This window comes from Bufo gargarizans, chromosome 1 (genome assembly GCF_014858855.1).
Source record: "Bufo gargarizans isolate SCDJY-AF-19 chromosome 1, ASM1485885v1, whole genome shotgun sequence".
NCBI lineage: Eukaryota > Metazoa > Chordata > Amphibia > Anura > Bufonidae > Bufo > Bufo gargarizans.
The window spans coordinates 519,089,033-519,107,942 of NC_058080.1; the positions used below are offsets into that span (position 1 = coordinate 519,089,033).

The window sequence follows — 18,910 nt, forward strand, 5'->3', positions numbered from 1 at the left end:
CGCTCATCTCTAATTATGACTTCTAAGTAATTAATGATGTCAACAAATAGCTTCTAGGAAGTTTAAGGTGAAATTGCTACATCCATTATATCTGTTTAAATAAGTAAAAAATGTATTTCCCACATTAACATTCTAAATGCCGGTAGCTAATTTTTCCAAATGTAGGTAGCACTTATTCAAGTCTTGTATATGAGAGGATAAAGTTAGCTGAGAGTATTATGTTCATCACTTTAAGGCCTCATGAACACTACTTTATTATAGCCATGTTCAAATTCCACGTTTCTCCAAGCCATAATATGACAGTGACAGAAGTCTATGATCTCATACTATACCCCCATATGGAGGCTTTTTATGTAATTTATGTAATTTGTGCCTTGTTCCTTTGGATGCTGTAGCCTAAGGATGAGTACATTTATTAACATTTGGGCACTTATCATTTTTAACCAAATTGAAAGTTTGAGAGAAAGCTTATAGGCTCACCAACACATGAGATACATTCATATTAGCCTTCCTATCAAAAGGAAAAAGAGCTAAACCTCTGGTAGCTATCCTGTAAGTCAATGCTCAACCTTTTAAACAGACCTTGAGACTTAACCTGGACAACAGATAACCTGCATCTCATCTGCAGACAGCTGTTTTAAGGTGATTGCCCCTCACCAACACAGAGCAGAGAGAACTGGCTTGGCTAAATTACAAGCCTTGGTCAGGATCCAGAGGGTACTATTTTTCTATATGCAAAGCGCCTATTAGGCATGAGGAGCATTGTAGGTCCTGAGTTTCTGGGGGAAAAAAAAGATGGAAAAAACTAATTATGCAAATGTCATAAGCAAGCTCATTTGCATATCTTATTTTTCCTAGAAACCCAAAGGAGTGTTGCTTACCCTACAATATTCATAATAGAAAAAAAACCTAATAGATGCCCTTCACAAAGAAAAATAGTACCTCCTTGATCCTGACCGAGGCCTCTCACCAGTTAAAGCCTCTTTCACACTACCGTATGGCTATTTCAGTGTTTTGAGGTAAGTTTTTCACGGATCCGTTGTTCCGTTTTTTGTTTCCGTTTTGGTTCAGTTTTTCCGTATGGCATATACAGTATACAGTAATTACATGGAATAAATTGGGCTGGGCATTACATTTTCAATAGATGGTTCCGCAAAAAACGGAACGGATACGGATGCATTTCCGTATGCATTCAGTCTTTTTTGCGGTCCCATTGACTTTAATGGAGCCACGGAACGTGATTTGTGGCCAAATATAAGACATGTTCTATTTTGCACGGAACGGAGATACAGAAACACGGAAACAGAATGCATACGGAGTACATTCCGTTTTTTTGCGGACCCATTGAAATAAATGGTTCCGTATATGGAACGCAAAAAACGGCCTGCAAAACGGAAAAAAAAAAAACGGTAATGTGAAAGAGGCCTAAGATAATTCTTTCTGCCCTGTGTTAATGAGGGGTGGTCACACACACAAAAAAAAAGCTGTCTGTCAATGAGATTCAAGCTTTTTAAAGAAATTCTGAATGGATTTTGATTCAGTAGAATTGACTTGCTCATCTCTACTGTAGCCCTTGAAGTATAGCAGAGCCCTAGTACTTTGCGTACTGTCGCAGAAGGTCTGTTCACCTGGCATCCGTACAAGGAAAATCCCATGTAAGTGAAGTCAATTAGGTAGACCACTAAAGTCTAGATGTTCCATTAATAAGAGCACTTTTCTGATACTGTTCAGCATGTTATCTTTTGAAGGACACCTACTAAAGTAGGTAAATTGTGTGGCTTTCTCTTGGTTTTGCTATGGTCAGTTGCCTATATAGCTGCATCTTTGGAAAGCCACTATCATGGTGCTAAACTATGTAACAAAATGCATTAAAGATGGCATATGTAAAAATAAGCATACGATTATTTTTCTTAACAGGTTATACTGATCGTATGGGCTTCACAGAATTTCGACTACGTTTTCAAGTGCTGGCATCACAAGTTATGAAGAAGTATATTTCCACATATGAACCTGTGGATGAGAGAAAGGTATAATAATAAAAAACATATATTCCAAAATATAGATGGGTGATACTAAACTAGTGCTACAAATGATGCTAGTGTTTTCAAAGTTCATATCAGAATTTTAGAAAAATCATATTAAAGGAATATGAAACACAGAAAATGCACATGAAATAAAATAAAAACATCCCCTCTTCCCCCACTCCTTCTATTGATCAGAATAGTACTATATCATTTCCTCAATTATTATTTTTCTGTTAATACGGTTTAGCTTTATACAACCTGAATATACAGTCTCCTTATCATTATTCAGGTGAAATGATATGATGCCGCTTCGCGGTGAGCTATTTCTCAGCTGGATAAAAGTGTTGTAAATATCATTTAATATTGGTATTTTATGGTAGATATTCTTATAAGCAATTATTTTTTTATCTGTTTCCAAAAGGGTCCTTGCATGTGTGTTAATCCCTCACACTTTTCATCAAGAATGTGAAATTTATAAGCAAACACCCAGCAAGAAACAGAGCAGATGAAAAGACTATTCATTGAGTCCCATGAATAATTTAGGTGGAGAATAGAGGGGAAAGCAGTCATCCCATGAAATGAGAGATTTAACATGCAAGCTCCTGTAGTTCGGAGCGGAATAAATACGGGAAAGGGGATTTAGTGTTCTGTCGGAGGAATATTGCTGTTGTAACAGAGCAGCAATTCCTGCTGCTTGACATTAATACTGAAATATATATATTATTACTGATGGCAGCTTCAGCATATGTGTTCAGTGTTATTGCCTCTTCTAATATCTCTAAATGCACGATGAATATATCAAGCTATGAAAATGTCCCTTCCTGGGATATTTAATGTACTAAATGTGAGACTGTTTTAGCAGCTCTTCAGAGTGATGGCTGAAGTCATCCTATGAATAGTGATGGCGATGGCTCCATAGGAGATAGTGATCAGCATTCATTTATGATTTACAGATCTAAACTTGCTCATTATGTTAAAGGAGATTGGTTTTATGGTAAAAGTGCCCTATATCTTCTCCTTCTATAGGTTAAAAAAAGTGATTTCGCCTTACCTAGCTTGAGTTTTAGAGATTTCTTTTATATGGATGTTTCGATTCTGCAGCCAAGCTCCGATGTGATTTAACATTTATACAGAATTAATGCCAGGCGGGCAGTTAATCTTTTCAGGAAGACTACAGAGAGACAGAGCAGGGTAATAGAAATGAATAATAGTAGAGATATACAGCAGGTCGGAGTTAAGGGTAACTCTTTGAATGAGTGAAAAGTTGTCAAATGTACTTGACTTGGACACAGTTTATAATTTAGCAGATTTTTTTACATACTGCATTTTTGCAGGCTACATATGCTCAGCCGTTTATTGTCCATTATTTCTAGGCTGACAATTACAGATGAGAAATTTTTTAAAATTCTATTCTCCATTGATTCTCAAGAATGCAAATCACTCTGATTCACTGAATGTCTTGAACCTTTTGATTTTTCTTATCGCTTATGGAATTCAATCCCATATAGCTATACAATTGTATTATTCACATGTACAAAAATACATTATTGGCTTATGGTTATAAATAATATATTCTGTTTTCCGGCTAATTGAAAGGTATGGTATCTGGTATCACACATTCTATATTTGGGATCCCTCCGATTGACACATTAGATTGACATTGGTCTACAAATCATAATTGTAGCACAGTGGCACACAGAACACTGAGGGTTAAATGGATTGTCCGGCCTAAATATGTGTTTAAAAAAGTGACCAAATGCTGCAAGATATATAAATTGTGTTCTCTGACCTGTTAGAAAGGTAGATGATATAATCTGTAGTGAAGGAAATCTTCTTGCGACTGTACTTATGAGTTATAACTTCACTTTTGACCACCACTCTGATCTCCAACTGACACAGGACAGAAAGTCAGTTACTTTTCTATTCATTCCTATCAGACTGACATTGCAGCTCCCATAGGGATACATAGGGAAACTGGCTTCAATTTAGCAAATAAGATGCTGTGTTATTTAGAAAGTGTTGATCACATAACACAGCTGAGGATCAGAAGTGAGGTTATAACTAACAAATACAGTCTCTGGTAATAAAATGACCTCCACTACAGTTTACATCGTGTACCTTTATAACAGATCAGAGAATAACATTTTTTGTGGGAGTGTAAAAAATTTGTTTTCAAAAATTTATACTCGCCTTACTAACCGACCTGTGCTTTCCAGGTCCCCTGCAGGTCTTTATTACCTGGTGCCTCTCAACACACACACAGGAAATGTAACCAGTAGTAGTAGTCACATATCCACGTTGAAATGCACTAAAAAATAAAGAAAGTGGGGGACCCAGGAAATGTAGGAAAAGTGAAGTAAGTATGTATTTTTAATACTTTTTACCTCATTTTGATCATTCTTTAAAAAAATGCTCAAAATGACCTTTGAAAAAATAATATTGGTTGGGCAATGACTTTAACAATTACTTCACTGTGGAAGCAGATCGTTACCATATTTTCCAGTAAAGCCTCGTAGGCTAAATAATAAATGGGGCTATAGAGTTTTCTATTATGGTCTAATTGATGGGTTTCTGATTCTAAGAACAGAGGTGTTTGGTCCACACCCCCAGTCTGCACAGTCTGACATTGGCAACTCTGATTAGACAGTGTCAGATTGTGCAGCAACACATCCACAACCAGTAATGCCAAGTTATACTTTTATTTATACATTTCTAGAGGAATAACTGAACATAGAAATAAGAATGAATGCTACAGAATTACTATTCTATGTGGAATACAATTATTTACTAAAATAGACATGTCAGGAGAGGTGACAACTCATCTTTAAAGTCTATGGAAGAAACGTCTACTTCAGCTGTTTAAAAAGTTCCCCTAGACTTTAATGGAGAATGACTGTGCATGTTCAATAGAGATAGACTAAAAACGTAAAACATTTACATGTTCTACAATGGTCTATCCGAAGTCTTAAGCTTTTTCCAATTTCTAGTACTTACCCATGCATAATGAAAACATATTACAATATATTTAGCTAATACCAAGAGTGTATAAAATCCGATAGGGAGTATCAAAATACATAGTTTTTCCAACAGATTTTGCTACAAACTGTACCATTATTAAAATACATGTAGTTAACTACTAAATATTCAAGAGCTATTTAATCTGGTAATGAATAATGCATCTCCACATGCCATACTAGGCAAACCTGTCAATACGCATGTACTGGGATGTTAAAAACGTCTTTCGTTTTGCTGAAGTTCTGTTGTCATTGTATGTTTTTTGCAGTAAACTGAATATGCAGCCCACAGTCATATATACATAATAAGATATATGATAAGGAATTTGATAAAAATACAATTTCTAGGAAATGCTTTGTTTCTCATGGTGTTTTTCAAAGTTTTCAGCATTGTATTTTTGTATTTTTTTGTGGCTAGATGTAGGTACAGTAGATAGTAGGTTAAGTGAGAAGTTAAATGGGTTGTCCCACGAAAAATATTCCACAGTTTTCAAACCAGCACCTAGATCTGAATACTTTTGTATTTTCAAGTAATTAAAAATGTAGCATAGCCGGGGGGCGGAGCCTGGGCGTTAACAAGACCGGACACATCTCCTCTCTGCTATGACCAGAGCTGCTTTCAAACCTCTGTTTTATATGTAAAACAAAACTAAAAACCCTCGAATAGGACATATCTGGCTACCGGAGATCACCAGGACTGATTTGACACCAGAATTATTGCGGTAGGTAAACCTGAGAAATTGCAGCCTATATCGGCCGCGGACTAAATTTCTGGCCGTCACGAGCTGCCATAGGAGAAGCTCTTGCAGCATCGCCTTTATACAACACTCTACCGCACAATACAAGCAAACAAACACCCAAGGAGATCACAAGTGATCATCGGAGACCCTCCAGCTTCATTTAATAACAGATTAATTACTTTGAGTGAACCTCAGAAATTAAGGCCAAAACTGCACTCTAAAGCAGCAGACTATATCTGCGGCCACTGTTTGGTGACTAGTAAAGCTGCCACAATTGCATTGTAAGCTATAATCTATAATGCTTCTGCTCTTACTCACAAGACATGCCTGAGCTATTAATATTCATGGCTGCATGAGAGATACACTAAACCTGAGCCCCTGCTAGATTGCTAATCATAGTCCTGCCAACAACTTCAAAATGACCTATATTCAACCCGCTAAGGTGGAAGATAGGCAGGAATAGAATGGGAAAACAAACTGCAACTTCCACAATAAAACAAAAATCTAAAGGGTCAAGATCCAACCGATCTCAAGATAACACCGAATCTGTGCCATTACACACAGTACTAAACCGTTCTCCAAGATCCCCTGAGAATACATATAATATAAAGTCCACACGCCAAGCCACTGGGAGTAACACCCATCTACTCTGCCCTGAGGCAGATCTTATGAGAGGGAAATCAACCATGTCTTGCACGACTAAATCATCTGCCTTATCTACAGCTTCCCGGACAGATAAAGGAGCTACAATTATATCCACACAGCAATCAAGTATGCAAGCCTGCCATTACCCACAATTTATGGAGCTTGAGCCTGAATCCCCACTTTCCAGCCCGGCTAAGCAAAAACAAAAACTTTAGGCTCCAGAGGAAGAAGACCAACTTGAAGACTCCTCTGCTGAAGATTCCCAGTCTGTTACCCATACGGATGCATTTGCAGACTTTCAAACCTCAGATAAAGAAATGTCTGTAGAAACAATAAAATAAATGTTGAAGGCATTTAGAGATACATTGAACAACGATTTAAAAAAAAAATATGGCTCCGCTCCAAACCTCAGTTCAAAAAGTGGAACAAAGGGTCTTCCATATAGAAACTAAAATGGGCACTTTTACAACTTCCCACAACGATCTGATTGATGCCCACAACTCCCTTGAAGATGAAGTGGAAACGTTAGGGGCATAAATTGTGGACCTAGAAGACCGTAGCTGGAGAAATATTATTATATTTATAGATATCCCAGAATCCATTCCTAATACAGCATTACCACAATATATCAAGGACTTGATGAAGATCCTGATTCTGGATATACAGGACTATGAGCTGGCCATTGACAGGGCACACAGAGTCCCAAAGCCTAAAAATATCCCTGCTGATCTTCCTCATGACACGCTGGCAAGATTTACATTCTTTTATATTGAGAAAAGATGTTGGAAGCAATGAGAAAACCACTACATCTTCCTGCTCCATATACCGGAAATAAACTCTTTACTGATCTCTCTGCAATCACACCCCAAGAGAGATGCAAATATGCTACCTTTACTCACGAATAGAGTTGAGCGAACACCTGGATGTTCGGGTTCGAGAAGTTCGGCCGAACATCCCGGAAATGTTCGGGTTCGGGATCCGAACCCGATCCGAACTTCGTCCCGAACCCGAACCCCATTGAAGTCAATGGGGACCCGAACTTTTCGGCACTAAAACGGCTGTAAAACAGCCCAGGAAAGGGCTAGAGGGCTGCAAAAGGCAGCAACATGTAGGTAAATCCCCTGCAAACAAATGTGGATAGGGAAATTAATTAAAATAAAAATTAAATAAATAAAAATTAACCAAAATCAATTGGAGAGAGGTTCCATAGCAGAGAATCTGGCTTCCCGTCACCCACCACTGGAACAGTCCATTCTCAGATATTTAGGCCCCGGCACCCAGGCAGAGGAGAGAGGTCCCGTAACAGACAATCTGGCTTCATGTCAGCAGAGAATCAGTCTTCATGTCATAGCAGAGAATCAGGCTTCACGTCACCCACCACTGTAAGAGTCCATTTTCATAAATTTAGGCCCAGCACCCAGGCAGAGGAGAGAGGTCCCGTAACAGACAATCTGGCTTCATGTCAGCAGAGAATCAGTCTTCATATCATAGCAGAGAATCTGGCTTCCCGTTACCCACCACTGGAACAGTCCATTCTCAGATATTTAGGCCCCGGCACCCAGGCAGAGGAGAGAGGTCCCGTAACAGACAATCTGGCTTCATGTCAGCAGAGAATCAGTCTTCATATCATAGCAGAGAATCAGGCTTCACGTCAGCCACCACTGCAACAGTCCATTGTCATAAATTCAGGCCCAGCACCCAGGCAGAGGAGAGAGGTCCCGTAACAGACAATCTGGCTTCATGTCAGCAGAGAATCAGTCTGCATGTCATAGCAGAGAATGAGGCTTCACGTCACCCACCACTGCAACAGTCCATTTTCATAAATTTAGGCCCAGCACCCAGGCAGAGGAGAGAGGTCCCGTAACAGAGGATCTGGCTTCATGTCACCAGAGAATCAGTCTGCATGTCATAGCAGAGAATCAGGCTTCACGTCACCCACCACTGCAACAGTCCATTTTCATAAATTTAGGCCCAGCACCCAGGCAGAGGAGAGAGGTCCCGTAACAGAGGATCTGGCTTCATGTCACCAGAGAATCAGTCTGCATGTCATAGCAGAGAATCAGGCTTCACGTCAGCCACCACTGCAACAATCCATTGGCATATATTTAGGCCTAGCACACAGGCAGAGGAGAGAGGTCCCGTAACAGACAATCTGGCTTCATGTCAGCAGAGAATCAGTCTTCATATCATAGCAGAGAATCAGGCTTCACGTCAGCCACCAATGCAACAGTCCATTGTCAGATATTTAGGCCCAGCACCCAGGCAGAGGAGAGAGGTCCCGTAACAGAGGATCTGGCTTCATGTCAGCAGAGAATCAGTCTTCATGTCATAGCAGAGAATCAGGCTTCACGTCACCCACCACTGTAAGAGTCCATTTTCATAAATTTAGGCCCAGCACCCAGGCAGAGGAGAGAGGTCCCGTAACAGACGATCTGGCTTCATGTCAGCAGAGAATCAGTCTGCATGTCATAGCAGAGAATGAGGCTTCACGTCACCCACCACTGCAACAGTCCATTTTCATAAATTTAGGCCCAGCACCCAGGCAGAGGAGAGAGGTCCCGCAACAGAGGATCTGGCTTCATGTCAGCAGAGAATCAGTCTGCATGTCATAGCAGAGAATCAGGCTTCACGTCAGCCACCACTGCAACAGTCCATTGTCATAAATTCAGGCCCAGCACCCAGGCAGAGGAGAGAGGTCCCGTAACAGACAATCTGGCTTCATGTCACCAGAGAATCAGTCTGCATGTCATAGCAGAGAATGAGGCTTCACGTCAGCCACCACTGCAACAATCCATTGGCATATATTTAGGCCTAGCACACAGGCAGAGGAGAGGTTCATTCAACTTTGGGTAGCCTTGCAATATAATGGTAAAATGAAAATAAAAATAGGATTGAATGAGGAAGTGCCCTGGAGTCCAATAATATATGGTTATGGGGAGGTAGTTAATGTCTAATCTGGACAAGGGACGGACAGGTCCTGTGGGATCCATGCCTGGTTCATTTTTATGAACGTCAGCTTGTCCACATTGGCTGTAGACAGGCGGCTGCGTTTGTCTGTAATGACGCCCCCTGCCGTGCTGAATACACGTTCAGACAAAACGCTGGCTGCCGGGCAGGCCAGCACCTCCAAGGCATAAAAGGCTAGCTCTGGCCACGTGGACAATTTAGAGACCCAGAAGTTGAATGGGGCCGAACCATCAGTCAGTACGTGGAGGGGTGTGCACACGTACTGTTCCACCATGTTAGTGAAATGTTGCCTCCTGCTAACACGTTGCGTATCAGGTGGTGGTGCAGTTAGCTGTGGCGTGTTGACAAAAGTTTTCCACATCTCTGCCATGCTAACCCTGCCCTCAGAGGAGCTGGCCGTGACACAGCTGCCTTGGCGACCTCTTGCTCCTCCTCTGCCTTGGCCTTGGGCTTCCACTTGTTCCCCTGTGACATTTGGGAATGCTCTCAGTAGCGCGTCTACCAACGTGCGCTTGTACTCGCGCATCTTCCTATCACGCTCCAGTGCAGGAAGTAAGGTGGGCACATTGTCTTTGTAGCGTGGATCCAGCAGGGTGGCAACCCAGTAGTCCGCACAGGTTAAAATGTGGGCAACTCTGCTGTCGTTGCGCAGGCACTGCAGCATGTAGTCGCTCATGTGTGCCAGGCTGCCCAGGGGTAAGGACAAGCTGTCCTCTGTGGGAGGCGTATCGTCATCGTCCTGCCTTTCCCCCCAGCCACGCACCAGTGATGGACCCGAGCTGCGTTGGGTGCCACCCCGCTGTGACCATGCTTCATCCTCATCCTCCTCCACCTCCTCCTCATCCTCGTCCTCCTCGTCCTCCAGTAGTGGGCCCTGGCTGGCCACATTTGTACCTGGCCTCTGCTGTTGCCAAAAACCTCCCTCTGAGTCACTTCGAAGAGACTGGCCTGAAAGTGCTAAAAATGACCCCTCTTCCTCCTCCTCCTCCTCCTCCTCCTGGGCCACCTCCTCTTCCATCATCGCCCTAAGTGTTTTCTCAAGGAGACATAGAAGTGGTATTGTAACGCTGATAACGGTGTCATCGCCACTGGCCATGTTGGTGGAGTACTCGAAACAGCGCAACAGGGCACACAGGTCTCGCATGGAGGCCCAGTCATTGGTGGTGAAGTGGTGCTGTTCTGTAGTGCGACTGACCCGTGCGTGCTGCAGCTGAAACTCCACTATGGCCTGCTGCTGCTCGCACAGTCTGTCCAGCATGTGCAAGGTGGAGTTCCACCTGGTGGGCACGTCGCATATGAGGCGGTGAGCGGGAAGGCCGAAGTTACGCTGTAGCGCAGACAGGCGAGCAGCGGCAGGATGTGAACGCCGGAAGCGCGAACAGACGGCCCGCACTTTATGCAGCAGCTCTGACATGTCGGGGTAGTTGTGAATGAACTTCTGCACCACCAAATTCAGCACATGCGCCAAGCAAGGGATGTGCGTCAAATTGGCTAGTCCCAGAGCTGCAACGAGATTTCGCCCATTATCACACACCACCAGGCCGGGCTTGAGGCTCACCGGCAGCAACCACTCGTCGGTCTGTTGTTCAATACCCCGCCACAACTCCTGTGCGGTGTGGGGCCTGTCCCCCAAACATATGAGTTTCAGAATGGCCTGCTGACGTTTACCCCGGGCTGTGCTGAAGTTGGTGGTGAAGGTGTGTGGCTGACTGGATGAGCAGGTGGAAGAAGAGGAGGAGGAAGCCGAGAAGGAGGAGGTGGCAACAGGAGGCAAAGAATGTTGCCCTGCGATCCTTGGCGGCGGAAGGACGTGCGCCAAACAGCTCTCCGCCTGGGGCCCAGCTGCCACTACATTTACCCAGTGTGCAGTTAGGGAGATATAGCGTCCCTGGCCGTGCTTACTGGTCCACGTATCTGTGGTTAGGTGGACCTTGCTACAGATGGCGTTGCGCAGTGCACACTTGATTTTATCGGATACTTGGTTGTGCAGGGAAGGCACGGCTCTCTTGGAGAAGTAGTGCCGGCTGGGAACAACATACTGTGGGACAGCAAGCGACATGAGCTGTTTGAAGCTGTCTGTGTCCACCAGCCTAAATGACAGCATTTCATAGGCCAGTAGTTTAGAAATGCTGGCATTCAGGGCCAGGGATCGAGGGTGGCTAGGTGGGAATTTACGCTTTCTATCAAATGTTTGTGAGATGGAGAGCTGAACGCTGGCGTGTGACATGGTTGAGACGCTTGGTGACGGAGGTGGTGGTGGTGGTGTTGGTGGTACATCCCCTGTTTGCTGGGCGGCAGGTGCCAACGTTCCTCCAGAGGCGGAGGAAGAGGCCGAGGCGGCAGCAGCAGAATAGGCCGAGGCGGCAGCAGCAGAAGAGGTAGCAGGGGGAGCCTGAGTGACTTCCTTGGTTTTAAGGTGTTTACTCCACTGCAGTTCATGCTTTGCATGCAGGTGCCTGGTCATGCAGGTTGTGCTCAGGTTCAGAACGTTAATGCCTCGCTTCAGGCTCTGATGGCACAGCGTGCAAACCACTCGGGTCTTGTCGTCAGCACATTGTTTGAAGAAGTGCCATGCCAGGGAACTCCTTGAAGCTGCCTTTGGGGTGCTCGGTCCCAGATGGCGGCGGTCAGTAGCAGGCGGAGTCTCTTGGCGGCGGGTGTTCTGCTTTTGCCCACTGCTCCCTCTTTTGCTACGCTGTTGGCTCGGTCTCACCACTGCCTCTTCCTCCGAACTGTGAAAGTCAGTGGCACGACCTTCATTCCATGTGGGGTCTAGGACCTCATCGTCCCCTGCATCGTCTTCCACCCAGTCTTGATCCCTGACCTCCTGTTCAGTCTGCACACTGCAGAAAGACGCAGCAGTTGGCACCTGTGTTTCGTCATCATCAGAGACATGCTGAGGTGGTATTCCCATGTCCTCATCATCAGGAAACATAAGTGGTTGTGCGTCAGTGCATTCTATGTCTTTCACCGCTGGGGAAGGGCTAGGTGGATGCCCTTGGGAAACCCTGCCAGCGGAGTCTTCAAACAGCATAAGAGACTGCTGCATAACTTGAGGCTGAGACAGTTTCCCTGGTATGCATGGGGGTGATGTGACAGACTGATGGGGTTGGTTTTCAGGCGCCATCTGTGCGCTTTCTGCAGAAGACTGGGTGGGAGATAATGTGAACGTGCTGGATCCACTGTCGGCCACCCAATTGACTAATGCCTGTACCTGCTCAGGCCTTACCATCCTTAGAACGGCATTGGGCCCCACCATATATCGCTGTAAATTCTGGCGGCTACTGGGACCTGAGGTAGTTGGTACACTAGGACGTGTGGATGTGGCAGAACGGCCACGTCCTCTCCCAGCACCAGAGGGTCCACTAACACCACCACGACCATGTCCACGTCCGCGTCCCTTACTAGATGTTTTTCTCATTGTTATGGTTCACCACAACAACAAATATATTATTTGGCCCAATGTATTGTATTCAAATTCAGCGGGATATAAATTTGAGGCCTAGTATTTAGGCGCTGGGTGACCGGTATGGATTTAGTGACAGAATTAGACTTGGAAATGCACAGAAGCGTGTGTGTGAAGTTATTCTGAATGACCCTATGTGCACCTTGAATATTATATACCCTTTTTGGGATAGATTTCAAATAGCTCTGATATAGCAGGAACCACTAAATTATGAAATTGCTAAATTGGGAATTGTATTTCAACCCAGAACAAAAAATGTGCTTTGACGGACACTAAATATCTTGCCCAGCAACAACAGTACAGCGGTAACGAGAGATTTAGCAGGATATAAATTTGAGGCCTAGTATTTAGGCGCTGGGTGACAGGTATGGGTTTAGTGACAGAATTAGACTTGGAAATACACAGTAGCGGGTGTGTGTGAAGTTATTCTGAATGACCCAATGTGCACCTTGAATATTATATACCCTTTTAGGGATAGATTTCAAATAGCTCTGATATAGCAGAAACCACTAAATTATGAAATTGCTAAATTGGGAATTGTATTTCAACCCAGAACAAAAAATGTGCTTTGACGGACACTAAATATCTTGCCCAGCAACAACAGTACAGCGGTAACGAGAGATTTAGCAGGATATAAATTTGAGGCCTAGTATTTAGGCGCTGGGTGACAGGTATGGGTTTAGTGACAGAATTAGACTTGAAAATACACAGTAGCGGGTGTGTGTGAAGTTATTCTGAATGACCCAATGTGCACCTTGAATATTATATACCCTTTTAGGGATAGATTTCAAATAGCTCTGATATAGCAGAAACCACTAAATTATGAAATTGCTAAATTGGGAATTGTACTTCAACCCAGAACAAAAAATGTGCTTTGACGGACACTAAATATCTTTCCAAGCAACAACAGTACAGCGGTAACGAGAGATTTAGCAGGATATAAATTTGAGGCCTAGTATTTAGGCGCTGGGTGACAGGTATGGGTTTAGTGACAGAATTAGACTTGGAAATACACAGTAGCGGGTGTGTGTGAAGTTATTCTGAATGACCCAATGTGCACCTTGAATATTATATACCCTTTTAGGGATAGATTTCAAATAGCTCTGATATAGCAGAAACCACTAAATTATGAAATTGCTAAATTGGGAATTGTATTTCAACCCAGAACAAAAAATGTGCTTTGACGGACACTAAATATCTTGCCCAGCAACAACAGTACAGCGGTAACGAGAGATTTAGCAGGATATAAATTTGAGGCCTAGTATTTAGGCGCTGGGTGACAGGTATGGGTTTAGTGACAGAATTAGACTTGAAAATACACAGTAGCGGGTGTGTGTGAAGTTATTCTGAATGACCCAATGTGCACCTTGAATATTATATACCCTTTTAGGGATAGATTTCAAATAGCTCTGATATAGCAGAAACCACTAAATTATGAAATTGCTAAATTGGGAATTGTACTTCAACCCAGAACAAAAAATGTGCTTTGACGGACACTAAATATCTTTCCAAGCAACAACAGTACAGCGGTAACGAGAGATTTAGCAGGATATAAATTTGAGGCCTAGTATTTAGGCGCTGGGTGACAGGTATGGGTTTAGTGACAGAATTAGACTTGGAAATACACAGTAGCGGGTGTGTGTGAAGTTATTCTGAATGACCCAATGTGCACCTTGAATATTATATACCCTTTTAGGGATAGATTTCAAATAGCTCTGATATAGCAGAAACCACTAAATTATGAAATTGCTAAATTGGGAATTGTACTTCAACCCAGAACAAAAAATGTGCTTTGACGGACACTAAATAACTTTCCCAGCTACAACAGGACAGCGGTAACGAGAGATTTAGCGGGATATAAATTTGAGGCCTAGTATTTAGGCGCTGGGTGACAGGTATGGGTTTAGTGACAGAATTAGACTTGGAAATACACAGTAGCGGGTGTGTGTGAAGTTATTCTGAATGACCCTATGTGCACCTTCAATATGATCTACCCTTTTAGGGATAGATTTCAAATAGCTCTGATATAGCAGAAACCACTAAATTATGAAATTGCTAAATTGGGAATTGTATTTCAACCCAGAACAAAAAATGTGCTTTGACGGACACTAAATAACTTTCCCAGCTACAACAGGACAGCGGTAACGAGAGATTTAGCAGGATATAAATTTGAGGCCTAGTATTTAGGCGCTGGGTGACAGGTATGGGTTTAGTGACAGAATTAGACTTGAAAATACACAGTAGCGGGTGTGTGTGAAGTTATTCTGAATGACCCAATGTGCACCTTGAATATTATATACCCTTTTAGGGATAGATTTCAAATAGCTCTGATATAGCAGAAACCACTAAATTATGAAATTGCTAAATTGGGAATTGTACTTCAACCCAGAACAAAAAATGTGCTTTGACGGACACTAAATAACTTTCCCAGCTACAACAGGACAGCGGTAACGAGAGATTTAGCAGGATATAAATTTGAGGCCTAGTATTTAGGCGCTGGGTGACAGGTATGGGTTTAGTGACAGAATTAGACTTGAAAATACACAGTAGCGGGTGTGTGTGAAGTTATTCTGAATGACCCAATGTGCACCTTGAATATTATATACCCTTTTAGGGATAGATTTCAAATAGCTCTGATATAGCAGAAACCACTAAATTATGAAATTGCTAAATTGGGAATTGTACTTCAACCCAGAACAAAAAATGTGCTTTGACGGACACTAAATAACTTTCCCAGCTACAACAGGACAGCGGTAACGAGAGATTTAGCGGGATATAAATTTGAGGCCTAGTATTTAGGCGCTGGGTGACCGGTATGGATTTAGTGACAGAATTAGACTGGGATATGGCCAAAAAATAACCACACTATTGCTGGTTAAATGCACTTGGTGACGGGCGCAGCTTGCCCCTGATGTAGTATATGGCCAAAAAATGAACAGACTATTGCTGGTTAAATGCACTTGGTGTCACAGCTTGACCAACCACACTACTGAGGGTTAAATGCACTTGGTGACGGGCGCAGCTTGCCCCTGATGTAGTATATGGCCAAAAAATAAACAGACTATTGCTGGTTAAATGCACTTGGTGTGACAGCTTCACCCTGATGTAGGCTTTAGCCAGAAAACAACCACACCATTGAGGGTTAAATGCACTTGGTGACAGGCGCAGCTTGCCCCTGATTTTGTATATGGCCAAAAAATGAACAGACTATTGCTGGTTAAATGCACTTGGTGTGACAGCTTCACCCTGATGTAGGCTTTAGCCAAAAAACAACCACACCATTGAGGGTTAAATGCACTTGGTGACAGGCGCAGCTTGCCCCTGATTTTGTATATGGCCAAAAAATGAACAGACTATTGCTGGTTAAATGCACTTGGTGTGACAGCTTCACCCTGATGTAGGCTTTAGCCAAAAAACAACCACACCATTGAGGGTTAAATGCACTTGGTGACAGGCGCAGCTTGCCCCTGATTTTGTATATGGCCAAAAAATGAACAGACTATTGCTGGTTAAATGCACTTGGTGTGACAGCTTCACCCTGATGTAGGCTTTAGCCAAAAAACAACCACACCATTGAGGGTTAAATGCACTTGGTGACAGGCGCAGCTTGCCCCTGATTTTGTATATGGCCAAAAAATGAACAGACTATTGCTGGTTAAATGCACTTGGTGTGACAGCTTCACCCTGATGTAGGCTTTAGCCAAAAAACAACCACACCATTGAGGGTTAAATGCACTTGGTCGCAGCTTGTGCTGGCGCACCACAAGACACAAAATGGCCGCCGATCACCCCAGAAAAATGTGACTGACAAACGGTCTGGGCAGCCTAAAAACAGTGAGCAATTGAGGATCAGCAGCTCAATGATCCACAGCTGCAGATCGATCAGTTAATCAAGTCCTTTGGAGGAGTTAATCTGCCTAATCTCGCCCTACTGTCGCAGCCGCAACCTCTCCCTACGCTAATCAGAGCAGAGTGACGGGCGGCGCTATGTGACTCCAGCTTAAATAGAGGCTGGGTCACATGGTGCTCTGGCCAATCACAGCCATGCCAATAGTAGGCATGGCTGTGATGGCCTCTTGGGGCAAGTAGTATGACGCTTGTTGATTGGCTGCTTTGCAGCCTTTCAAAAAGCGCCAAGAAAGCGTCACAAAAGCGCCAAGAAAGCGACGAACACCGAACCCGAACCCGGACTTTTACGAAAATGTCCGGGTTCGGGTCCGTGTCACGGACACCCCAAAATTCGGTACGAACCCGAACTATACAGTTCGAGTTCGCTCATCCCTACTCACGAACTGAGAAACCACAGGATCCCATTCAGATGGAGCTTTCCCATCAAGGAACGTCTCATATGGTGCCCTCTTCTGAAATAGGCATGGATCTCTTGAAGAAATGGAATCTAATCTTGCCATCCTCTTCACCACCAAAACCCCCTTCTAAGCTTGGAAAGGAATGGTCCTGAGGACTCTTGCTTGCCCATTCTCTGAGTGAGCATTCACGGGCTCAGGTTAAAATACAGTTTGAATGTTTATGCTGATTTTCTCTCATGTGGGCCACTAAGTATATACTTAGACCCCACCACTTGTTCTGTTCCTAATTTTTAACCCAAGAGCACTCGTCCCACATTTGTGATGGTAGAGTCTCTACCCAAAGGTTTTATTTGTTGTTTTAATTTTGTTTTATTGCTCATGGTCATATACTATGATACTTTCCTCTTCTCTCTTATAAGGTCAATACTGTACCACAACACCACATTCCTGGCTCAATTCCATATTATGTCTGAATTACTGCACCTATTTTGGAACGTTTGATGTTTTCATAGGCCTATTTTCAAATGCTGTGAAGACTATTGGATGTTCAACTTTTATAATACCTATATCACTGTATTATATCTCTTGTCTGAACCATCATCATGGGGATTAATATATTTAGTATAAATGTTAGGGGTCTCAACTCCCCATTCAGACGTAATCTGATGTGGAGAGAAGTTAAATCCCATAAAGCAGAGATTGCTTTTATTCAGGAAACGTATGTCTCAAATACTAACCCTCCTAAGATCCAAAACCCAAATTTTCCGTTTACTATCCACTCCTCCTACACTAGTAAAAACAGAGGCATACTAATTGCTTTCAAAAACTCCCTAGCTGTGTCTATACATTATAAATGGGTAGATGAAGGCAGTAGATTTATCATTGTAGTCTGTACCATAAACAACACAAACTCAAAAAAGCTAGATCCCTGGAAATAGACACTACTGTACAAAAAATTCTAAACTTGGAAACCAAACATAAACAATCCATATCATTTGAAATATCTGAACAATTGAATAAAGAGAAGACACATTTAAGCAATCTGCTCTTACAAAAATATGAAAAAGCTATAAGATGTTCCAAAATAAACTACTATTCGCTTGATAATAAAGCATCCTGCCTTCTAGCCAAAAGATTAAAATCCCAAACTAATAAAGCAAAAATAGCCTATATAGAAGATCCCATTTCTAAACAAAAAAAAAAAGTTGCCCCTAGAGATATCACAAATACATTTAAAAAATATTATGAACATCTCTATAACCTAGAAGCAGATCCGGCAACTAATCATGTCTCTCAGGAAGACATTAATACCTTCTTGAAGAAAGTAAAATTGCCTAGTCTTTCTCAAGAACAGCTAGATAAATTAAATCTCCCAATATCAGACACAGAAATAACTAAAAGTATTATGACTGCCCCACTAAAAAAATCCCCTGGACCGGATCGTCTAATAAACGAATATTATAGAAAATTTGCTAATATTTTACACCCACATCTTAAATAAGTATTTCACAAAGCTATGGAATCGGGAAGTTTTCCTAATGAAATGCTACAGTCGACCATTGTCACAATACCCAAACAAAAAAATTACCCTGTGAAACTAAAAACTATAGACCAATCTCCCTTCTTAATGGAGATGTAAAATGATATGTCAAAATACTTGCTGCAAGGCTAAACTTTATATTACCGTCCCTTATCCACCCCGACCAAGTCGGTTTCATTAAGGGGAGACAGGGACTTGACAATACCC

The 18,910-nt window shown here is 42.7% G+C and overlaps 1 protein-coding gene across 1 annotated transcript in view; it reads left to right on the forward strand.

Annotated features, from left to right (window-relative positions):
* Window positions 1–18,910, forward strand: part of MYO18B (myosin XVIIIB) — a 758,252-nt gene that overhangs the window by 292,066 nt on the left and 447,276 nt on the right. Inside the window, exon 22 of the mRNA XM_044275382.1 lies at window positions 1,918–2,027. Coding sequence (XP_044131317.1) covers window positions 1,918–2,027 — 110 coding nt within the window. The remainder of the gene's footprint in view (window positions 1–1,917; window positions 2,028–18,910) is intronic.